This window comes from Eleutherodactylus coqui, chromosome 4, assembly GCF_035609145.1.
Source record: "Eleutherodactylus coqui strain aEleCoq1 chromosome 4, aEleCoq1.hap1, whole genome shotgun sequence".
In the NCBI taxonomy this organism is placed as follows: domain Eukaryota; kingdom Metazoa; phylum Chordata; class Amphibia; order Anura; family Eleutherodactylidae; genus Eleutherodactylus; species Eleutherodactylus coqui.
In genome coordinates this window covers 281,436,773-281,462,863 of record NC_089840.1, presented here as the reverse complement: position 1 = coordinate 281,462,863, position 26,091 = coordinate 281,436,773, and the positions used below count along the sequence as shown (strand labels likewise).

Sequence of the window (26,091 nt, the reverse complement as noted above, 5' to 3'; positions counted from 1 at the left end):
CGGCCCCCACCAACCCTGACTCTGGGGAAGGCGAAGTATAGTAGTTACCTGGGTCTCTCCCCGTTGCCACTCCTGACTCCCAGTGGGGGGGACGTGGGATGAAACCCCGAAAAAGTTTAAAGATAAACGTTAAAGATAAAAGACCCCAGGACCGAGAGATTTTCGGGGGTGGGTCGGGGATGGCTTCGGGGAGAGTAAACAAGGGAGATCGCCCTCACACGATGGGGAAACGAAATGGATATATTAATGTTTTGAGTTGTATTGCCAGTTATTTAATATGATGCCTAGGCCCAATGGTGGGTTACTAGTTGTTGAGTTCTGCAGAGATGGACGAATCGCCGCAGGGTGAAGTAAATCCACTCTCTGTCCAAAAGGGTCTGAGGACCCTAAGTAATCGTAAGTTGAGTTGTATGCCATTGACTCCCCAAAGTCAATGGGAAAAAGTTGCTTTGTTTGAAAGTTTGTATGTTAATGATATTGATTTCAGACTACAGGTCGTCACTCAGAAAATAGCTCGGACTGGAGGACTACAGAGGTACAGAGGGAAAACCCCCGATGAAAACACCTTAGCGAGCCTAGACCAGGCCAACAAATGGTATGCATAATCTCACATAATGTAAGAGGATTTAACTCCCCAGCCAAAAGGAGAAAGGCCCTTATTACATACGCTAAGCACAGACCAGAAATAATATGTATACAGGAGACGCATTTCTCCCACAATTCGGCCCCTAGATACATTGATCGGAATAACACCAGAAGCTTCTCAGCCGCAGCTAGTAAAAAACACAGAGGTGTATTGACACTTTTGCACAACTCGTTCCCCCTTCAGGAGATCCAATCGGAGAGTGATCAGGAGGGCAGATACTGTCTCACATGGGGATTACTACAAGAGCAACCTTTACTGATAGTCAATATGTATTCCCCATCTGAGAACCCCTGGCACACGATGAAAAGAGTAGCAAATCAGTTAGCACGATTTCCACATCACAGGGTACTGTGGGCTGGGGACTTTAACTTCCCTTTTAACGGGACACTAGACAGGTCAAGTAACAATCCAGACAGATTCTCCGCCAAACAGAGAAAAGAGTGGGAAAACAAACTAGAACAACACAGACTAGCGGACTCCTGGAGAGAGATACGAGGCAGGGATAGGGGGTACACCTTTTATTCCGCGCCCAACCAGACATATTCAAGACTTGACTACGTCTTGACCTCAACATCGCTCCTATCCCAACTCACGACCACCAGACATCTCCCATGTGCTTGGTCGGACCACGACCTGGTAATGTGCGAAATAGACCTGGGGAAAATAGCAAAAAACACCTATAGATGGAGGCTAAACGAGACACTAGTGAAAGACCCAAGTAGCTCAAATAAAATCACAAGCCAAATCGCGGAATTCTTTGACCTCAATAAGGGCCCAGAAGCCAAGCCGCAGTGGGTCTGGCTATCCCACAAAGCATACATTCGAGGCCAACTAATTCAGCTTTCCTCTCAGAAGAGGAAAGAAAAATCAAAGGCTTTCCAAGCGCTGGAGAGAAGGTTGTTCCTCTTGGAAGACCTCAACCAACGCAATCCCTCACGAGCAACCGCAAAAGAAATAAGAGACATCAAACTACAACTAAACACCCTGCTATCTGAGAGAGTAGAGAGGGCACTACAATGGACTAAATACAAATATTACAAATTCGCCAATAAACCAGACAGATTGCTCGCTGCAAAACTGCGGGATACTCAGAGACTCAACTCCGTATTCAAACTTTACACCCCCCATAGAAATACAACAAGAAACCCGGAAAAAATTTACGACATATTTGCCAATTTCTACACCTCCCTCTACCAGGAGCATAAAGGAGGAAGCGAAAGCCAAAGGAACGAATTTCTGGAGGCACTTCCAATCCCCACTATCTCTAATGAGCAGAGGGACGTACTAAACATCGCCATCTCTAACGAAGAAATAGAGGAAGCCATAGATAACTTAAAACCGGGGAAAGCCCCAGGCCCTGACGGTCTTACGGCCATATATTATAAAAAATATAAAGACACATTAAGTGGGCCCCTAAGAGAAATGCTCCAAACTATAATGGAAGGCCAAACCCCACCAAAAGAATTCCTGAACTCTAACCTCACAGTAATACCCAAAGCAAATAAAGACCCGTTGTCCCTGAAAAATTACAGGCCAATATCGCTCCTAAACTTGGACTACAAAATTTTCACTAGTATATTAGCTAAACGACTAAACCAATTCCTCCCAAAATTAGTACATAAGGACCAGGTAGGTTTCATCCCGCAGAGACAAGCACCAGACAACATCCGAAAGGTTCTAAATATCATAGACCAAGCCCAGAGGAACAACAGCCAGCTTTCCCTTCTAGCGCTAGACATTGAGAAGGCTTTTGATTCCCTATCCTGGGACTATCTCTTTAAACTGCTGGAACGGATGGGCTTTGAGGGAGAATTCCTACAAGCAATAAAATCCCTATACTCCCTACCAACCACCCTACTTAAATTACCATCCACCAAAGAAACCCCAATCCCAATTAAGCGAGGCACCCGCCAGGGATGCCCGCTCTCTCCGGCTCTTTTTGCACTCGCCATGGAGCCATTAGCAATCGCCATAAGAAAGAACCCTAACATAAGAGGAGTAGCCCTCGGAAGCAAGGAATATAAACTGAGCATGTTTGCAGATGACATGCTGCTTACAGTTACCCAACCCCTAATATCGCTACCCAATTTAATGAACCTACTGGATAAATGGGCAAGTCTGACGGGATTAAAAGTAAATGCGGATAAAAGCGACATATCCCATATAAACACACCTGCACCACTAATTAAATTAATAGATTTAAACTTTGGCTTCAAACATCAACTCCAATACATCCCATATCTGGGAATCAACCTGACCCCCTCACTTTCCACATTATACAAATGCAACTACCCCCCCTAATAAAAAAATTAACCGCGGAATTAGATAAATGGGATGACCCAATGCTCTCATGGATAGGCAGGATACACGCGATAAAGATGAATACTCTGCCACGAATACTATACTTATTCCGAACCCTCCCTATCCCCATCCCGAATGAGGTACTAAACAATTTCCAGAAATGCATTTTCAAGTTTATATGGGCCAACAAGCGGCATAGAATAAAGAATAAAATCATGTACCACCACAAGAGTCGGGGAGGACTCTCGGTCCCTAACTTAAAGAAATATTATACAGCGGCGAGACTAGCACAGTGGATTGAAACCCTCGGGGGAGCAAAAGCTCCTCTCTGGGTCAGCATGGAGGAAGCTAAACTACACCCCTACACCCCCAGGGAACTGACCTGGACCAGAGGTACTATAAAGGCAAATCTCTGGGAGTTAAGCCCTCTTTCATACCACTCAATGCGGATCTGGAGAGTGACTAGACACAAGCATAAACTGTCAACTAGCCCATCCAGACTAATACCAATAATAACAAGCGAAAAGTTCCCCCCCAGCAAAGATCTAGTGCATTTTCAATGGTGGAAAATAAATGAAGTTACAAACGTAAACCACCTGGTAGAAAATTCAAGGCTACTGACGATAAGCCAATTTAAAGCTAAATTCAATCCCCCCATAGCGGAAAACTTCAGAATTAATCAAGTCTACCACTTTCTGAACTCACTCCAACTTCCACAGACCTTCCCGGACTTGACTACATTTGAGAGAATGTGTCTGAGGGACCCAATGAGAAAGGGCTCCCTGGCCCTGATCTATAATATTCTGAACACACCAGATGGGGAGGGAAGATTACCATACATGGAAAAATGGGAAAAGGATCTAAATATAGACATGGCGCCGGAAAGATGGAGGCAGTGTTGCGAGACAATTGCAAGGGGGAGCCAACAGGTGTCCTTGATGGAGACATCCATAAAGATCCTCCACCGAACCCACCTGGTACCGAGTAGATTACACCAAATTTATCAATCAGTCTCACCCCTCTGCTTCAGGGGCTGTGCGGAGGTAGGCACCCAAGTCCATGTTTGGTGGACATGCCCAGTAGTGAAGAGGCTATGGACACAGGTTCATAGGCTCATACAGAGACTATTTATAGGCCCCCTGCACAGGTCTCCAACAGTACTCCTTCTCGGCGACCGACAACCGGGTGTCAGATACCGGGCACATAAGCTGATCCAGGTGATTTGTATGGCGGCAAGAATTCATATCGCCTCCAGATGGAAGCAGAGAACTTTGTCCTTTCAGGAGGTTATGGAAAGGGTCTCTCGGATTGCACTATATGAAAGATTACATGCAATAGGGACGGACACACTAGAAAAATACGGGGAGACCTGGGAACCATGGATAAACATGATAGATATACCGGGATTCCGATACGTCCTCCAGTCGACCTAAAAACATCAACTGGGACTTGGAGTAGAAACGAGTGACGACCAAAGCTAAATGTAGTTAAGGTTTATTGGTTTAAAGGATAAAATGTATGAATAGACATAGATTATCAGTTAGTTAAGTTAATTGCAATTGAAGAAGAAATAAGTACAAGTCAGAGATAATTATACCAGTTTAAGAAATATGTGGAACAATCTATAACAGCCCCTGCGAGGGAAAACATTGGTGAAACAAACAGTAATGCTGTACTTATCTTGTTGGCTTCTTGAATAAAGAGTTTTGAAAATAAATAAAGCTGAGGTAACATGTAAGCTGCGCTGCGATTGGTTGTTATATATTATACCACTGAGGTAAAATAAAAAAGCTGCGCTGTGATTGGTTCATATATAGATATATGAAAACGAATGTATGTATGTAATAATGTGAACTGTGTGGTATTTTCGAAGACAGGGGTAATTACGGGGGCTGGTTGGGATGGGTATCCATTGGATAGCGCCGATTTACATTGCCCTGGGGACTGCCCGCAGCCCAAGATGACAGCTCCATGCTGTCGGCTACCTGTGGGCACCGACAACATGAAGCTGACACGTCCTCAGCTAAGAGGATATTAATCCTAAGAGGACGCATGTTTCTACGTCCTCTAGGATTAAAGCCCACTTAGTGAGGACGTAGAATTCCGATGGGGCCGTCACTAAGGGGTTAAAATTTTGCAGATTTGTGTGTAAAAAATAAAAGTATGGGGGTTCTGGAGAAATAATATAAAATGTGGCACTCGTTTGTTATTAAGTATACTTAATCTGTATAAAGAGCATGTGCAAGCCGAGCATGCGCACAAAACTGCGTCTAGAAATTTACCTCTGCTTCCGGTTAAGCGTGTACTGGGATATAACTCAGCAGCTACTTTCTTCTGGATGCACGCACGTACACACTTCCGGTCGCCCCAGTTCTAAGAAGTACCTGATACTTTTATCATGTCTCTGTGTCATATGCTCATGAAAGGTGGCAGATTAGTCAGTAAGCCCTCCGACTCGCGTTGCATCTCCTGTAGTGTATCTATTGTCCTACGCTAATGGAATAAACACCAGAAGGTACCGACTCTCCAAAAAAAAACCTGGAGGAACGGGTGATAATTTAGAGGCTAACCTGGATTCTTGAGGAGGTTCGCTAATGTCTGCAAACCCCTTATTCAAGTAAGTAAAACCTCATACATAAAAGAGCACGGGGTTTTTGTAACTTGTCTTTTTCACAATTTGTATGAATATTTTATATAGAAATTTTTATAAAATATTGATATAATTGTAATGTTAAAATCTGTTTTATTCTTGGCAGATGACGACATCAGGAGCTTAGAGGAACATTTGATATCTTCAGGTTTTACAGTGGAAGATGATGGTAACATACAAGATACACACAAAGAGCCTGCCATTATCCCAGATGTACCCTCAGCCCTTCCCAGCAAACATCTGTCATCTGATCCTTTTATAGAGGTTCCATCTTCTGATTCATCACAGACTAGTGAGCAACATAACATTTACAGAAGAGATGTTAAAGAAGAAACAGTTGTCACAGGGAAGAAGTCATATTCATGTTCAGAATGTAGCAAATGCTATACCCCAAAATCATATCTTGTTAGACATCAGAGAATTCACACAGGAGAGAAGTCATTTTCTTGTTTTGTCTGTGGGAAATGTTTTACCCAGAAATCAGGTCTTGTTTATCATCAGAGAATTCACACAGGAGAGAAGTCATTTTCATGTTCAGAATGTGGGAAATGTTTTACCAGAAAATCACATCTTGTTGATCATCAGAGAATTCACACAGGAGAGAAGTCATTTTCATGTTCAGAATGTGGGAAATGTTTTACCAGAAAATCACATCTTGTTGATCATCAGAGAATTCACACAGGAGAGAAGCCATTTTCATGTTCAGAATGTGGGAAATGTTTTGCTCAGAAATCATCCCTTGTTAATCATCAGAGAATTCACACAGGAGAGAAGTCATTTTCATGTTCAGAATGTGGGAAATGTTTTACCAGAAAATCACATCTTGTTGATCATCAGCGATTTCACACAGGAGAGAAGTCATTTTCATGTTCAGAATGTGGGAAATGTTTTACCAGAAAATCACATCTTGTTGATCATCAGAGAATTCACACAGGAGAGAAGTCATTTTCATGTTCAGAATGTGGGAAATGTTTTGCTCAGAAATCATCCCTTGTTAATCATCAGAGAATTCACACAGGAGAGAAGCCATTTTCATGTTCAGAATGTGGGAAATGCTTTACCACAAAATCACATCTTGTTGATCATCAGAGAATTCACACAGGAGAGAAGTCATTTTCATGTTCAGAATGTGGGAAGTTCTTTACCAGAAAATCACATCTTGTTATTCATCAGAGTATTCACACAGGAGAGAAGTTATTTTCATGTTCAGAATGTGGGAAACGTTTTGCTCAGAAATCATCCCTTGTTGATCATCAGAAAATTCACACGAGTGAGAGGTGATATTTGTGTTGCACACGAGAAATACCCATAAAGGGGATCTTGTTAAACATCAGAGAATTCACACAGGGGAAAACCTGCATTTTTGTTCAGATTGTTGGAAATATGGGGGGCGGAGCCTGACTGGGAAGTAAAATGGCCGTTTAGGACCGGAGCTCCCACAGAACGGCAGCTTCAGGGATCCCTCAGACGCAACCACAGCGGCAAAATGCCTAAACAAATGAAGGAAAGAGGAGGGGAACTCACCAGCACGCCGAGGACAGCAAAAAGCCAGACAGGGATGCAGCGCTTCCTCAAAGAACGGAGCTCCCGCTCTCCGCACCCCCCCAGCAAGATGGCACCGGCTCCGGAGGCTACTGCTGCACACAGTAAGGAGGGGGAGGGTGACACATCCTCTGATGAAGAGGACTCTGCAGCTGTGTCTCGGGGGTTTATGAAGGAGCTCCTGTCCACTGCCCTGCGCCCTCTGATAAGTGAACTGTCTGAAATAAAAGAGGATATAAGACAGATGGGCAGCAGGGTGGAGGAGCTGGAAGCTGCATCTACCTCAATCACATCCCATGCTCTGGCTATGGCTGCCGTTTTAAAGGAACAACACGCTAATTTAAACAAAGCCCTCATTCTCCAGGAAGACCTGGAGAATAGAAATCGGAGATGTAATGTCCGCTTTAAAGGACTGTCAGAATCCTGGGCGGCAGAAGCTCTGCCTAAAGTTGCCGCGGAAATATTCGCTCAATTACTCGGTCAAGAGAGAGCAGCGACGATTTCTGTGGAGCGCATCCACCAGGCTCTTAGAGCCCCCCAGGGACGTCATCTGCAGGCTCCTTACCTTTCAGGATACGTCCGCTGTCCTTAAAGCTGCCAGACAACATAAAGACCTCTCTTATGGTGACTCTCTGGTACAGATCTTTCAAGATCTTTCACCCACAACCCTTGCAAAAAGGCGAGCCATGCGCCCGTTGTTGGAAGTCCTCAGAGCAAGGGACATCCGCTACGCGTGGCTCTTTCCCTTTGGTATTAATATCTTCTACAAGGGCCGCATATTACTGATCCGTACCCCTGCCGACCTTAGTGACTCCTGGGAACACCTCGAGATGGACCAGATGGATTTACCAAGCTGGATCCCCTCACCGGAGTTTCCTAAGCTCCCTAAATTAGCCCCGCCAGAGGTTTGGCAGCCAGCGGGCAGTTCCAAATCACCCAGAGGCAAAAAAAACAAAAACAAAGGACTTTCCTGCTGATCCTGACGGTTGAGAAGGAGAGAGACACTCTATTTTCTATTCCGTCCATCAACGGACGCTCTTCACGTTTTATTACGTCCTGAAGTACCGTTTGTTAATGCCTTCATACGTTCCGACTAGAGTGCTGGATTATGTTATTCCTGTTATCTGTGCTCTATTCAAGTTACTGCATTGTTGAGTTCTTTTCTCCCCACAGCGCACAAATGCCCTCGGCATTTGCCACTAGTACTGGATTCCAGGGGGTGCCTACCTGATCAGGCTGTTATTTGTGTAGTTGGTGATCCTTCTGGTAAGGTAGACCCAACTCGCCCCCAATCCCCTCCCTCAGCGGGGTCTACAATACTGGGACCCGCTGACTCAATTTTCAATTTCTGTGTTGTGGTTTGCGACATATCTGTTAGTATTTGTTCTTCCCTTTTGTGTTTACCCGGTGTTTTTTCCTTTGTCTCTCTGCACTCCCCCTCCGTCCCCCCTCGCTCACAAGCCCCTCCGGGAGCCAGAGGCATAGGCTTGAATCACTAAGATCTTACTCACACAAACTTGTCTCCCTTTTCTACTATTCCTCTAGGATACCACTGACCGCTCCTACGGGCCCGCGATGACAAAACCTCTACTATTTACTACCTTCAACACCAATGGACTGAACTCTCCCAACAAAAGGCACCATGTGGCTCTTCTGCTAAAAAGGTATGGTTCGGGGGTGGTGTTTTTACAGGAGACCCACTTTAAAGGGGACAGATGCTTAGCTCTACCGGGGGGTCAGTTCCCGATGGCGTTCCATAGCTCCCACCCCTCCTCCGCATCAAAGGGAGTGTCCACTCTGATCCACAGGTCTCTGAAGTTTACTTGTGAGGCCCGCTACGCAGATGAGGAGGGCAGAGTTCTATTTTTGAGAGGATACCTAAACGAAACTAAAGTAACCCTTGCCAATCTCTATGCCCCTAACAAGGACCAAATAGAATGGCTCATAAAACAATTGGAAACACTTAAAATCTTTGCATCGGGCCAAGTCATTTTAGGAGGGGACTTAAATCTCACCATCTCCCCCCCTGTAGATTCATCATCAGGAAAGTCCCAGATATCACAAAAAAAATTAAGCAAACTGTGTAGGTACTTTGCGCAACTTGAGATCATTGACGCATGGAGGTATTCTAACCCGTCCTCCAAGGACTATACCTTTTTTTCGCAGGTCCACTCCTCCTTCCAGCGCTTGGATTTTTATATCCTCCTCCCTCCTACAACACACAAAAAAAGTTTCAATAGATGCCATTGCCCTGTCGGATCATGCCCCAGTTCACCTGTCACTCAATCTCCCAGGGTCTCTTCCCCGTGAATGGAGGTGGAGACTTAATCCCACCCTCCTCGATTCAGCGGAGGATAGGTCCCAGCTTAACAAAGCATTGGAGGAATACTTCCATCTCAACTCCTCAGCAGATATCTCAGTCCCGATGGTGTGGGAGGCCCACAAGGCCTACATGAGGGGGCTTTTGATCTCTGCAGGCTCGAAAGCGAAAAAAAAAAAAAACAACAGAAAGATATTGACGAGAAACTTGCTCAAATCGCAAAATTAGAGCGCTTCACCAAGCTTTCACAGAGTGTAGCAGCCGCAGAAAAACTCACTTCCCTCCGGTCCGATCTCAAACTTCTGCTAGAGGTTAGGTACAACAAAAAACATCTCTACCTTAGACATATCTCGTATGCCCAGGGCAACAAGGGTAGCAAATTCACGTCATCCCTGATTAAAAAAGCCCAAACAAGGAACCTCATAAAAGCAATTAAACCCCCTATAGGCCCAAGAGTCACATCCACCCCTGATATTGCTAAAGAATTTCAGTCCTTCTACCACCGCCTATACAATCTCAAAGATCCGCCTACTTCTGCAGAGAGATCGGTCTTAAAAAATCAAATCGACCTCTTCCTTAAAGAGCTAAACCTCCCTAAAATCCCTGATGAGGCGACTACTTCCCTCCTATCTCCAATTACCCCGCAAGAGATACAGGACCTCATAAACTCATCTCCCCCGGGCAAAAGCCCGGGACCAGATGGCTTCCCCCTTATTTACTATAAGGCCCTGGGTACCTCCCTCATTCCCAGACTAGTCGAGCTATACAATGCTCTCCTGAGCGGGACCCCCCTGCCTAGACAAGCGCAAGAAGCGCATATTACCCTTGTGCATAAGGAAAACAAAGACCCCGAAGCTTGCGGAAGCTACCGCCCCATCTCCCTGATCAACTTCGACATGAAGCTGTGGGACAAAATTTTGACAAAACGTTTAGAAAAATTTACCAGCACCTTGATTAATCCGGAGCAGACGGGCTTTGTACAGGGGAGGGAGGGGAGAGACAGCTGTCTTAGACTCTTGCACGCAGCCAGATTTGCCCAAAAGCAAAACATATCACTCGCCTTAGTAGGCACTGACGCCGAAAAGGCGTTTGATCGAGTTAATTGGTTATACATGAAGCAAGTCCTGCTGCACTTTAACATTCCCCCCAATTTCGTGGAAGCGATCATCTCGCTCTATGCTACACCCCATGCGAGACTTAAGATCAACGGCTCACTCTCCCCTCCCTTTGAAATAGGAAATGGCACTAGGCAGGGGTGTCCCCTCTCTCCCACACTCTTTATACTGGCCCTGGAGCCCTTTCTCCAAAAAGTTAGATTAGACCCTGGCATACAGGGACTTAAAATTGAGAGCGCTACGCTCTCAACGACGGCTTACGCCGATGATATTATTTTTTTCATCACTAACCCGGAGGAGGGGAGAAATTTGGAGACCTATCCAACTTCAAAATTAATCTTACCAAATCTGTAGCCTTAAACGTCTCTATCACCCCCAAAAGATTTAATGAGATTAAAAAAGTATCCCCTTTTGCGTGGTCCGACACGGCAATTGATTTCTTGGGTATAAAGCTCTCCAAGAAAGCAGAAGATCTCTACGCGACAAACTTCCTTCCCATCATACCCAGAATTAAGAAACTACTACGCTCATATGACCTCCCTTTTATCTCATGGTTGGGACGCAAGAATATATTAAAGTCCTATGTTATCCCCATAATCCTTTACAAAATGAGACTTCTTCCTATCTCCCTCCCTTCCAGCTTTTTTAAAGCACTTCGCACATTATTCTCTAGATACCTATGGAGAGGAAGAAGGCCCAGATTGGCATACTGCCTGTTGACCAAAAGACGCACGAGAGTTTTACCTTGCTAACCTCCTAAATCATTGGATGGAGCTTACACAACCCATAAGAGACCCACTCTTACAACGCCTCGCAAAAGGCTCCTACGGCCCTACCCTGATAGAGGACCTGTGGTTTCCTGAAAAGATGAGCGGTAGAGACCGAAAGAAAAATCCCCTCCTGGAGGGAGCAATGGGTTCCTGGGCCACTCTAGGGAGAACCTTGGCTCCTCCTCCCTCTCCGTGTACGCCCCTGTCAGCTTTATATAAATTCATGGGCCTCTCTCTTGACCCTTGCTCAACACGGATGTGGAGGATGCTCTCCAACAAGCGTTTCCGAGATGTCCCTGCTCTTAATCAGGAGGCCCACCTCACACAAGTAGAAGATCTCCTGCCTGATCGCCCCCTCCCTTTCCTAGTAACGACCCACGTAAAGAGGGTCTTAAGCGACTTTCGGAAAACTCATGGTCCCCCCAGGCCACTCACCCCCTTTGAAACAGCAATTAGTTCCCCACTTAACCCCTCCCTGAGAAGAATATCTCTTCTCCGCCCCTCATATACAAAACCTGCCTTCCTCATCTCCTGGGAAATGGATCTTCATATCACCCTTTCAGAAAGCGAGACCAGGTCGATCTTGAGGACAGCATTTGGACTTTCACCCTGCGTCACCGCCCAGGAGTCACACTACAAACTCCTGGCGCGGTGGTACAGAACACCGCAGTGGTTATTTGATCATAGATTGATTGCGGAGGACGTGTGTTGGAGATGTGAGGAGGCCGCGGGCTCTTACCTCCATATTTGGTGGGAATGCCCGATCATAATCCCTTTCTGGAGAGATCTGGCTGTCGTGCTAAAAAAATTCCTACCTGACTTGGTGCTCTCCCCTGATGTGGTGTTCCTGTGGAGACCTACCCCTGATTTCCACCCATACAAACACAAATTGGTCGCTATGCTGATCGATTCTGCAAAATCTCTTATTCCACTGTTGTGGAAACAGAAAGAGCCTCCCACGGCGGCCTTATGGAAGTCCAAAGTTGAAATGCTAGCAAATTTAGAGGAGCTATCCAGCTGGTCAAACGGAACACATGACAGATTCCTTGAGATTTGGGAACCCTGGCATGCGTACAGGAAAGCTGACCTAGATCATCTGCACTAAGACACGGGTGCACGCTCCAGCCTTCTGTAAGCGATTGCCCACCCAGATCTTCGTGACAGTAGACTGCCTTAGATTGCCCTCAGACGCTCAAAGTCTTACGGGATAAGATAAATGGTATTCTTCTGAGCGAATCTACGACGACATGACTCTTTAGAGTGAGGTTGGTCTGAAGAAGTGCAGAGTGTCCCCCTCCCCATCTCCCCTACCACACTCCCCTTCCTCCTCCCTGTTCATCCCCGTCTCATTTACCCACTTAACTGTTCCCCCCCATATTGTCTGTCATGCCCTGTACGAAAATTAAGAGGTGGCTAAGTGGAAACATTGACACCCCATCCTAACCAGAGCCTCCTAATTAAGAAGAGATACATTTAATTCCTACCTACATGAGGAAGCCCTCGCCCTCCTGGACTGCGCATTAAGATATATGTGGTATTTTGGCTCTAACGGTTATTGGAGAGGCGACGTAGGTCCCTCACAGTTGATACCTGTATTTCTCACCATGATTTGTACTGGCACGTATTTCTATGTGTATTCCTACAAAACTAATAAAATTTGATTTATAAAAAGATTGTTGGAAATATTTTAGCTATACATCTTGTTAGACGTTGGAGAATTCACACGTGGCAGCAGCCATTTTTGACTATGGAAAACTTACACAGCGGAGAACCCATATTTTAGAATCTGCTTGTCTTCTTGAGTTATCGTGATTGAAAACCTCGTCCGCCTCACGTGAACTTCTGTTACCGACCATCAAGATGATCTCAGTTGTATACTAGATTTATTAATATCATGAAAAGTCATACAATTAGTGGTTTCCATATTATATAATTCAATAAACCTTTATTAACAATCAGCATATTATTCCTAACTCAAAAGTGGTTGCAGGTATTGAAAAACAAATGACTGCGCCTATCAATTTCTGATGGAATTCTGCCCTTTAATCCTCCATCCCATGATCCTCTTTCCATTGAAGTCTTTTGAACTTAATGTATAAGAACCCACTCACATATGTTTTATTTTGTCCTAATCCTGGCCGGTGCCTATTACTCCCTATCTACTAAGCCAAACTTTTTGGTTTCTCTTTGTTTTTCCCTGAATTACAGATTTGTAGGTGAATTTAGTTGAGATTTAAAGGGATCGTCCAGTTGTCAACTATTGATGGCTCATTCTCAAGATCAGTCATGAATAATAGATCTGTGGAGTCTATCACTGGGGCCCCTAGTGATCAGCTGTTCTCTGGGCCAGTGTGCTCAAGCACAGTCTCATTATTGGAATCGCAAAGCCTAAGGCCTCCTTCCCACGAGCGTGACGGGGTCCGCCGCGTAATATTACGCAGTGAAGCCCGTCACGGCGCCCCCCAGAGCCCCTATACTTACCTGCGGGAGATAGCGTGAAATCGCTTCCCCGCCCACCACCGCCGCGTCACCGCCCGTCACCGCCCACCGCCGCCGCGTCACCGAGCGTGTCACGTGACGCGGCCGGCCGCGTCATAAGGCGTCATATGACGCGCGGCGGTGGGCGGGAAAGCGTTTTTTCACGCTATCTCCCGCTGGTTACAGCGGGAGATAGCGTGAACGGACGGCTTCCATTGACTGCAATGGAAGCCGTCAGTGCGTACAGCCCGTCCTCACCCGCAGAAAATAGAGCATGCTGCGGGTGAGGACGGGAGAAATCGCGGTGCGTAATTCCGCGCTGGAATTACGCATCGTGAGCATTGTGCTATTAGGTTCAATAGAACCTAATAGCTGCGGGCAACGCAGCGGATTTTCGCCGCGAATTACGCGGCGGAAATCCGTTCGTGGGAAGGAGGCCTAAGAGTGAACCTGTACCCTCCCCCCCCCCCTCTTCCCGCCTGATTCAATATCCGTTTTTCTTTTTTTTTTATTGCCAGGGTTTTATCACTCAGGCTGTTTTAGAGGTATTCACCCTTTTACTTAAAGCAATTTCCTCTATGGCTATGATTAAAGCACTGCTTGCATTGCACAAAGTAGACTTTCTGACTGTAGGTGTTGCCTTTATCAGCTTTTTAAGAGGCCCCAATTGCAGTGTAATCCCTCAGACATCTTGTCAGCACAATGTGCAGAGCTTACAATAGTTAGTAGGATGATTAACTCACTTCTTACAGGCAGTTTTCTTTTGAATGTACACCGCCGCTAAAGCTGGTGGAAACAACCCCGTGCTTAAGAGGAGTTCCTCTGTTGTGTCTTCTCTTAAATCTACTACCAAATTCCTGTAAGGCTCTCATGTGGCATACTCAAAAGCTTCTAAGAAGAACCATGTCTTCCTGGGTACGTCTGTCTCGTTAGTGTGACAATTTGCAGCTGATTGCCGGGATTATTAAAAAGGTTTTTAAATTTATCGGTCTACTTTTTTTTACCCTGATTAAATATGTTCTGTACCAGATAGAGAATGCTTAGATTTCTGCGATGCACATACTTGGTAAATGCCTTTCCTATTTCCCAATTTTCACTAGCGCTCTGTCATATAAAGAGATTGAGAAAGTGTCCCCCCAGCTGTCCAGTATCAATCAGTTGTCGTTCAGGACAATCGAAAAGTTGAGCTGACAACCTTTGCCCCTTGAATCTACTCTAATGATAGATAGATAGTTAGATACTAGATAGATGGATAAAGATATGAGATGGGTAAATTATAATGTTCTAATCCCCCCTTCCTCTTGTGTAATTGGCAAGCTTTCGATATACAAGAGGACAGGAAATCCTTTGTCCCAATGTCAATACAAGTGGCCTTTTGACAGGTAGATGCTGATTTGCTCTCCCCAGGCTGGTGGTTGTTGCCTTTAGAGAGATAATTGTATTACCTCCCCATACCTCAGGAATTCCCCTCAAGCTACGTAAACCCATACCTGGTTATGATTTCTGCCTCATGCTTGATATTTATGCATAGATAAAATCATGACAAGAAATATGGCAGCATATCTTCATGATTAGACACCCTCTCACCGAGATATGACTGAAACTAGGGAATTACAATTTTTGAGTTCCTACAAATCCGACCCTCCCTTCTCTGTATGACCTCAGAGGGGTGGGGAGAAGGTGTATATTGGGGGACCCCATAGTTCTAACCAGTCAATGCATGGAGCTATACTTCGGTATATGGGCGTCCCTCTGTTCTGGATCCCTTTGGGCCGTATATCCCAAAATCTGGTAACTTTCTTCTATTTTATTCCTGTTTATTTCTAAAATACTGCTGAGTGTTTATTGCCTGTATGTCCTTATTCTCCCCATGTAACAAGCTTTTTGTATATCTTTATACATGCTATATATTTTGGCACTACTAGATCTTTTGTAGAATAAATCTAGAATTTATCAGTTCAAGCCTTGTCAGTTTTAAAAACGAACCATATTCTCCGAAGATTGTATTAATTATTCATAAATCGAGTTCCAGTGCACCATTTACAAACTAGTAGTGGCAGTGTTTTATTTCTATGCGTATTGTAGAGCTCTGGAGTGCGTTATAACGGATCAGGTGGATGATTTGAGCCTTCACTTGGCATGCGTGCAGGAGCCCAGTAAAGCTGGGTACATATCAGCCTGTATTCTAACGACTTCAAGCTTGCAATACTGCTAGGGTGTTTGAGGACTGAGGCGGGATCAATTGGCATCGTCCCTTCTACTCTCTTCTCCTGTCCAGTGTGGGAAAAATTGGTTTGCAGTGCAGGGCCAGGCAGATTGCTGTAGCATTGTGGTCGTAGGTGATGGTCGCTTGTCCGCTGTGTACAGCATTCACAGCTTCTACAAATGAATGTATGCAGTCTAAATTCACAAACCTAAAATGATCAACATAGTAATATAGTATGCTAAGCTAAAAAAGACAAATGTCCAGCCTATTAACCGCCTTCCCTCCTGTTGATCCAGAAGAAGACAAAGAAAAACTCTTGGAACTGTATGAGGTTTCACTAACCGTAATGCAATGGTCACATTTATGGAATACAATTGAACTGGATGAGGGCGACTTTTTCATCTCTAAACATGGCAATGTGAACTTCCGGTTCTGACGCCATGCTTTATGGTATTTATTTTTGTTTCTATTTTTATTGTTGGTTAGTGTTCTAAAGTCTTCCAAAACTTTGCTGTTAAAAAGTAGTTATATAGGGACCTTTGGTCTCCGTCGGATATAATTTACTGGGTAATTTAAGGTTGGTGGTTAATGGTTTTTTAGTGGGAGTGGTGTCTTCAAGTATGGAGTCCTCTAAGGGCTCTCTCCGTTTTATAACTCTACAGTATGATCCCTCAGGTGGGAGTTTGTTTTCATTTAGTGAGTAGAATCTCTTTAGTGTCAATTTTCTTACAAAGTGATTAAGGTCTATAAAGAGTTCGAAAAGATCAGGCTTGCTTGATGGACTAAAGGACAAGCCCCTGGATAGTAATTCCACTTCTTTTTTTCAACGTGTATCCAGAGATATTGAATATACCCAATTTTATCGCTTCGTCGTTGGAGTTTGTATCTTCCGAATTGTTTTTAGATATTTTTGATTTCTGGCGTGTTTTTCTCCCTGCCCGTTCGCCACTTATTCTCCTCCTTTTTCTGATCTGTTGCGTGACTGATAAAAGTGAGTAATTTTTGAACATCCCATCGGGTTGTTCCCAATGGTTTTGAGTAGTGTTTTTCCTTTAGGGTTCAGGGACAGCACAGAACTCCGTGTGACCCGGGTGTTGCTTATTAGACCCTCTGTTTCTGAAAGTCGAGGGGCTGTCTCCCCTAAAAAAGATGTTATCGGGGTAGTAACATGATTTGTATTGTTGGTAATCTCAAATGATTAGCTAGTTGGAAGGATAGGATTAATATTGGTTCTAAGGGGGGTATTTTCCTTACTTTGTAGGAAATTGATCAAATCTGACGGACTTCCTGCGATATTTTCCATAGCTGGTGGTTCTAAACGCATATCCTGAATATATTGGGAATTGGGTGGGTTGGTGGAAGAGTTAGTTGGGGATGGTTTATCCAATGGAACTTGTGTTATGTTTTCTCCAGAGGAGTTCGGATTATTAGAAATAAGGGAAGGGAATGTGGGTTTTGAAGGTAAATTATTATTTAATGGATTAGAATCATGTGTTTTTTTTAGGGTAATTATATCTTCTTCTATTGGCTCTCAGTGCCCTTTCTTGGGTAGGGTTTCTAGGGTATCTGTGCTTCCAAGTAGATTCTTTTGGGATGTGTCTGTATAATGGTTCAGAATGAAAAGGGTTGTAATGATATCCATCTAGTCTGTTTGGCTGTCTGGGGGGGGGGGGGGGCTGAGGTGTAAGACCCTGTTCATAGATCCCAAAAGAGGTAACTAGATGATCATTGTATTGGTACTCATAGGGGTCTGGATATTGGTTGGATCTAGAGTTAGAAAAGGAGGAATTTCTGTTACAGTGATGGGATCTTTCAGGATGATTATATAATTCAAAAGTATTTCTTGTGTTCTGGTAAATGTTGTGTGTTTTTCTATTATCTGCAAATTTGACCTGTTGGTTAGCTTTATATTCCCAAGGGAAATATCTTTTTTCAATATTTTTGGTTTAGATCCCTCTGTAATTTTTTGATTTTGGATGGAAGACCCATCATAGAGGGTATTTGTTTCACTTACCAGCTGCAATATGTCGACAGACAACTACAAAGATTTGTAACAAAACTCCCTGCATATTTGAAGGACACATCTCAATTATTATCCCTATTGCAACAGATCCCTTGGGAAAAAAAACACACATATGGGTAACTCTTGACGTTTGCTCCCCATATTCTAACATCCCCCATTTACAAGGAATTGAGGCCATTGCCCACTTTTTAGAAAAGGATACTTTAATTCCACCAAAACAAAAACAATTTCTGTTGGACAGTGTGGAATTTATTCTTTACAATAATTATTTTAAATTTAACAACCACTTCTACCTGCAAACAAGTGGGACCGCCATGGGGACCAAATGCGTGCCCTGCTATGCAAACATGTACATGGGCGCATTTGAAGAAAACATCAAAGATTCCCACATCTATTTCTATAGACTATACAATGATGACATCATCTTTATTTGGGACGACACCATGGGAGAAGTAAAACAATTTATCAAAAATCTGAACCTAAACACATGGGGTTTAGAATCCACTGGCACTTGTAGCACTACACAAGTTACTTTCTTGGATTTGGACATCTATATTAAAATAACATTTCTACAAAAACACATTTTAAACAAGTGGATGCCAACAGTTTCCTGGACTTCAGAAGTGGCCATGCGAAAAAAATGGAAATTAAACGTTCCTTTCGGACAATTCAAACGGATCCGAAAAAAACTGTTCTACCCTTGAAACACTTGACGTGCAGGCAAAAATTCTGTATAATAGGTTGAAAGAAAAAAAGTATCCAAAAACCCTATTAAAAACATCTTATATTAGAGCTAGGCAAGAGGGCGGGCCAATACGTACTAATATAATAACAACAAAACAAATGATATCTGAGAAGAATGAAGGTCGCTATGATCTCTGCTCCATCACGAGATATAACTCAAAACAAAGGGAACTGAGGAATATCCTAAATAAACAATGGAATATTCTAAAAGGAGATCCTTTTATCTCAAATACTTTCCATCAACCCTAACCTGATCTTTAGGAGGAGCCAGACGTTGGGAAATATTCTATCTCCATCATGCCCTCGCAAATTCCAGAAAACACTCAGGCAAAGGGTCTTCCAATTTTTTCTTCTACTCCGAATACAGGAGCATATAGATGTGGGACCCCTGGCTGCGAATGTTGCGAGAATATATGCCACCGAAGGCAATCAATCAATATGGGAACTGACAGTATACCTTTTCAGATCAAGCAATATTTGAACTGCGGTTCTGAACATCTGATTTACTTAATTGAATGTCCTTGCCAAAAACGATATGTTGGCCGTACAATAAACACCCTACGAAATCGTATTAACCAACATAGATACAATACTAAATGAAATTACCTAAAACACACTGTCTCTAAGCACTTTTCCATGTATCACAACTCGGATCCCTCTTTAATGAAAATCACCCCGATTAAAAAAAATTACTAAAGGCGAATTCACTAAACTCAGAACTAAGGAGATGTTTTACATTTTTCGTCTTAATACTTTACATCCTCATGGTCTCAATGAGGTACTAAAAGATCTAGCTTTCCCTTAATTAATTTTATAGCAGATATATTATCATTTTATATTTAATCTGATTATTACATTGAGGCTACAAACATGTAGATCTATTCTTTGACATTTCAGGTATTTATCAACCACTGTTGTTTATTTTTATGATAATGTTTTAAATGTTTCTTTATAAATTGATAATTTATCTTTTTATATACTGTGAGGGATTAGCGTCAGGATAAGGTAGCCGCCTGGGCATCCACGGCCAGAGACAGTGACACAAGGAAATAAAGTTCTTTATTCCAGGCTTCGCCTGGGTTTATTTCAGAAAACGAAGTAAAACAGGCCTTAACTCCAGGCCAACAGAAATGAACACCTGCTCGTCTGAGCACTCACTATACATAGATCGGTCCTGACTACTCACTGTCAAAAAACACGGCTTGCTGCGCACAGCCAGTCTGGTCCTCAGACCTGCAGAGGTCTCACCACACTCAAGACCTGCAGGCCCAGGTTTTTATGAGGCCTATTACCAGCCTCACTTGGCACATGGGAGTGGCCATCCCACCCTTCGCTTTGACCACTCCAGGAAAAGCCGACCCGGACTATGCGGCTTGGAGCCACTTTGTAAAGCTGCACCGTGTCAGTAACTTAGAGACAGTCAGGGATGCGCCAGGTTTTTCCAATGGGATTCATATAGGGCTAACGTGCATATAATCATAGAGCACTCACCTGGTGCCGCGCAGGGAGAATCAGCTGATAATCCCCGCCGACACCGATGTCCAGGAAAGCTTTGTATAAAAATCTTTATTCCCCCATCCGTAGCTTCACGGAGAGCAGCGAAGAATCAGCAAACAAAACACCCGGTTCGGTACTTGGTACAATATTCGTATCAGAAAGAAAAATAGCTGTCTTTGCGCTCGTTGGGAAAAAGAATTTATTTAGAAATAAAGAGCGACACGTTTTGGCAAAATATTATCACCTTTTTCAAGTTCATTTACATTACTACAGAGACATACATATATACAATACTAAATACACACTTACTTAATACAAGCCGGCTGCCTAAGTGCCGATAACAATCAGTGGTGTTTGTTACCGGAGGGGGGGGGGGGCGGGAACGCTCCTCGCAAAGGGACGTACATGTCACGATGACGTCAGAATGTTGGTACGTGACATGGAACGCATCTGCGTCCCATGTATTCCAAATCAACTTTATTGACAGCCGGCTGTCAACGCGCAACTCGGCAATTAACTGGCAAATCGCACACCTTGCTGAAATCAGCACGGTTTTGTAGCGGTTTTTCATAGCGTGATGCTGAAAACTAAAAAAATCACAATTTGATAGACAATATTTACAATCTAAACAGGTGTGCCGCATAAACTGTCTTAAAACCCTGCACTTCCTGATCATCACTACTACTGTAGTCTCTATTCTTATCTTTACTGTTTTCTATTAAACCTATGCCCAACGCTCACCTCTGGTACATTCTATCCATATTAGCCTCTCTCTCCTTTCTTCACCTATGCACAGCTCACATGCGCTCTTCACTTTCCTAAAATGACTCAATCCCCCTGAAGCCACAGTGAAACATAACTATCGGCCTTCATAAATCCCCTACCCACCTGCTCCCTCTCGCTATCCTGCTGTTACTAGCCTCAGGGGACATTTCTCCCAATCCTGGTCCACCCTCTAATGCCCCTAACTATTACCCCCCACCTGCCCCACTGAGTCACCCTTCTAGCCCAACCACTAGTTTGTGCATATTCTCCCTGATTTCCTTTCAATGCTCTGGAACTGCCAGTCAGCATGCAACAAACTCCCCACCATCTATGACTTTTTCACAGCTAAATCCCTAAACCTGCTAGCTCTAACAGAAACGTGGATACAGCAGTTTGACACGGCCTCCCCTGCTGAATTGTCTTACAATGGCCTGCAGTTCTCCCATACCCTCAGACCAGAAGAAAAGCGAGGTGGAGGAGTAGGTGCTCTTCTCTCCTCGTAAAGCACCCTCCAGGTCATCCCCCTGGTAACCTCACTCACTTTCCCATCATTTGAGGTATAAGCCCTATGACTTTTCTGTCCGCTATCCATGTAAGAAGCAGTTATCTACCGCCCCCGGGTCCTCTGCTCCTGTTTCTGGTCCACTTTGCCACGTGGCTCCCCCACTTGCTCTCCTCCAAAATCCCAACCCTCATCCTAGGAGACTTCAACATCCCCACTAACGACCCCGTCTCCCCATCTGCCTCTTAGCTTCTCTCACCTCCTCCCTTGGTCTCTCACAACTCGCAGCCTCTCCCACTCACAAGGATGGCAATACTCCTGGATCTGATCTTCCTCCGTCTCTGCTCTGCTTCCAACTTCACTAACTCCCCTCTCCCGGTCTTGGACCATAACCTCCTCTCTTTCTCTGTCAAGCTTCCTAGTATCTCCCTAGACCCTCCTACTTACCATACTTACAGGAACCTTCAGGACATTCAAACCCAGGTCTTTGCTGAGTGCTTACAGTCCTCTCTGTCCCCTATCTCTCTCCTCTCTTGCCCCAACCTGGCTGCCGCACACTACAACACCGCTCTCAAACATGCCCTGGATGAAGCGGCGCCCTGCGTGACCCAAGTTATCTGATGCAGACCACGGCAGCCCTGGCTCACACCTCAAACGCGCTTCATCCAGCGGTGCTCTAGGTGTGCTGAACGGCTGTGGAGAAAGTCTCAAAAGTCCGCAGACTTTCTCTGTTTCAAATTCATGCTTAGAACCTACAAACTAGCACTCCACCATGCCAAGCAACTCTACTTCACCTCTCTGGTCTCCTCACTATCTGACGACCCTAAATGACTCTTTGCACTCCCTTCTTAGCCCAGAATTTCAGACGCCAGTAATGGATGTCAGTGCTGAAAAGCTGGCTGCTTACTTCAAAAAGAAAATTGATGACATCCGGCAGGAAATAACTTCCCAATCCCAGACTAGCCCTGATCCTACTCGGATGCCTCTGCCCTGTGCCAGTCACTGCACTGGCTGCCTGTCAAATACAGAATAGAATTTAAACTCAGCACCCTCATCCACAAAGCCCTCAACAGCATCGCACCGCCCTACATTGCCCCTCCTCTCAATTCAGTACACAGCCCGAGCACGCCGCTCTGCTAACAAAATCAGATTAAGTGCCCCTCAAATTTGAACCTCTCACTAGCACCTCCACCATCCCCCTGTACACCCCTAAACTTACTCCCTCATGTCATCAAGAATCCTAAGCCATGGATTCCAGAGAACCTCTGGAATACCTTTGAAAGATTTTCAATCCATGACTTACAAACAATCACGCACAAAGAACCCACTTCTATAATAAACACCCTATGCACACAAAAGAAGCTGCAAGAGCTACACATAGCGCACATCTCAAATGTAATCTCAAATTTTAAAAGAGAATATCTCTCAACAAGACCGACAACAGAATTCGAAAGATTAATAAATAAAATACAGAATCTAGGAGAATATCCGACATAACCAAAAACTTTATATCAACCAACAATTTGATTAGACCGACCTTTATCACGTCCTGGGAGAAGGAACTAGAAATAAAAATTTCAGATGCTGAACTTAAAACAATATTTAAATCCGCCTACGGTATCTCACCATGCGTACGCCTCCAAGAAAACCACTATAAACTCCTATCCAGATGGTATAAGACCCCCGAGTGGCTTTTCACCTATAAACTCTCTGACTCAAACAAGTGTTGGCGCTGCCAAGAGAATGTAGGCTCATACCTTCACACATGGTGGAGTTGCAAGATAATAAAACCCTTCTGGACAGAAATTGAAAAGGAAATTACAATAATTCTCAAGAAAGCCTTCAAGCTATCCCCGGACGTGATAATTCTGAGCAAACCAAATAAGACATTTAACCCTCAAAAAGACAAACTCATCTCTTTCATGTTAGCAGCAGCAAAAGCACTGATCCCCCTATATTGGAGAAGTACAACATCTCCCTCCAAAAAAATGTGGAAAGAAAAGATGGCTCAGATACATCAGTTTGAGGAGATTCTGAGTTGGACAAACTCAACATACACGTCCTTCCTCAACATATGGTCGCCTTGGGTAAACTACCAATCCAACACCACAACAAGTGATTAGGCTCTGAGATTTTAGAGTTCCCCCTACCGGAACGTAATTAAGCCAAATCATACATGAATATACTATACCCATATAACCCTCAGAGAATGAGGAGCATGAAACACAGACTAGAAGGTTGACCACTCCTCTTAGCCATTAGCCATTAGACAAAACCATATCGCAACCCTATACGAAATAATGGCCCTGAGGCTAAAGTAAGAACTTAGCTCATAAGACAGCGGATCGGCCGCGCCCTCGGAAAGCTGCCTCTCTATTATCCCCCGGCGGAGACGCGGTAATCTATACAGACTTTTCTGGTCTCGTTCAGATTCCTCTAATAATTTTGGCATCCTACAAACGGAGGGCGCGACGACTCGCAAGCAGGGACACGAACAGAGAGGCAAGGTAACCGGTCTCAGGAGCAACAGACCATACGGAACGCAGGCAGAAGTTAACAACACAAACAGGGTGGGTCGGAAACTCTGACTTCACCCCGTGGATAATAGCGCCACCCCCCCCCCTCCTATCCTTTCTCTCCTCATCCTTTACCCTTCCCCACTCCCCTGGTTAATATTCGATTAACATTAGGTAAAGTTATTACAGATTTCCAGATGCATGAGTGAGCTTGTGGAAGGAAGGCAGCGGCTCACTCCGGCCCGGCAAATAAAGCCTTTAAGCAAACAAACCTGGGCGGGAGGGACCTGCTGGTACTGGCTTTAGGGTATAAATAAAACCTTTGTCTGAGCTGGCTGACAATTTCATAAACAATATATCTGATTCTTGTAATGTCAAGCTATAATTTTGCAAAGTGCACGTTCAATCTCATGTATACCTCGTATTCTGAAAACTTCTTCAATAAAAAGTGAATTAACAAAAAAAATAATAAATTTGAACCTCTCATTCCCGCCTCCAAGACTTGTCCAGAGCAGCACCAGTCCTCTGGAACGTGCTACCCACAACTATCCGGGCAATCACTGACTCACTAAACTTCAGGCGTGCTCTAAAAACGCACCTCTTCAGGGAAGTATACTGTATACCCTAAACCAAAGCCCTCTGTACTCTGCCTGATAACATGCTCCCTGTCCTACCGACCGCAATTCCTGCTAGCTATAATCAACCGTCACCTGCAGCCATACCGGTTCAGCCACTATACGGCCCAATTTGATTATTGTCTGTGTGTATAGCATCCCTCACTCTCCATCTCACCATACTGTGAACATCTCCAGCCCCGTTACCTTTTGAATCACCCCATTATTTGTAGTATGTAAGCTTGTTGGAGCAGGACCCTTGGTAACCGTGGTCTTGTTTTTATTTTTTTATTTCCCCTGTCTTGTCAACGCTGCAGAATATATTGGCGCTATATAAATAAAGATTATCATTCAATTATTATATTTCTATGCTACAGTATTGTTAGCGAGATTTGCTCCCACCCCAAATGTCCTCCACTTGCACTCCTCACCAAAAAGCCATTGGTGGGGACAGCATATCTATAAATACAAAATTATATTATTTTGTATAATATTAAAGTGCTGTATTATTGAACCACCAAGAACGGTCCCTTTTTAAAGGTACAGGTGCGTGGGGGACTCATGACATGGCGCTCGATTAACCAATCAGAGCATTAGCTTGCTGGAGATGGGGTACTCAAGCCCTGTTACTAGGAAGAACTACTCTGTCGGCATGCAGGGGGACACGGAAGCCTGCAGCAGTGCCGGAGACCAGAGCAAGGAATCCGAACACTGGCTGTTAGGTAAGTATTATAAGACCCACCCCCGAAAATAAGACACCTTGCCTCTTTTTAGGCTATAATTTATATAAGACAGTGTCTTATTTTCTGGGAAACGCTGTAGCATACACCCGCCTGCAACAGCTACGATCAGCTCTAATGCTAATTGCAGCTGTTAACCTCTAAATGCCCTGATTGTTGTTCACAGGGTTCCAATCAGTTGTCTCAGTAGCTGGAGGCTTTCTGAAAGCCTCAGGGCTGCCATGAAGAAATGCCTATAGAGGCATGCCTTCACAGATTGCCTGTCAAAATGGGGTATGTATGAAAAATCAAACGTCCCCAATGGGGACTAAAAAAAAAGGAATAATAAGTTGTTTTTTTTTATTATTGGAAAAAATAGAGGAATTAAAAGTAAAAATAAAACTAATTATTTTCCCATTGTTAATAATGATAATATTAATAAAAGCAGATTTGGTATCGCTGCATCCATAAAAGTCCAATCTATAAAAGTAACACGTTATTTATGCCGTATGGTGAATGTCATCAGAAAAAAAAACAATGGCATAATTGCACAATTTTTGGTCATGACGTCTCCAAGAAAAATGTAATAAAAAGCGTTGAAAAAGTCACACACACTTTAAAATGATACCAATAGAAACTACAAAACATACCGCAAAGAAATGAGCCCTCACACAACTATCTCA

At 44.0% G+C, this 26,091-nt stretch overlaps 1 protein-coding gene across 5 annotated transcripts in view; it reads left to right on the top strand.

Moving 5' to 3' along the window:
* Window positions 1-26,091, top strand: part of LOC136624337 (gastrula zinc finger protein XlCGF57.1-like) — a 721,853-nt gene that overhangs the window by 561,642 nt on the left and 134,120 nt on the right. For 2 of the 5 annotated variants that reach the window (XM_066598272.1, XM_066598273.1), the window contains one exon: window positions 5,704-7,613. The exons of the other annotated variants lie outside the window; for them this stretch is intronic. In XM_066598272.1, the coding sequence (XP_066454369.1) occupies window positions 5,704-6,878 (1,175 nt within the window). In that variant the 3' untranslated portion in view covers window positions 6,879-7,613. Of the gene's footprint in view, window positions 1-5,703; window positions 7,614-26,091 lie in introns of those variants that run through there. 5 annotated transcript variants of the gene reach the window in all.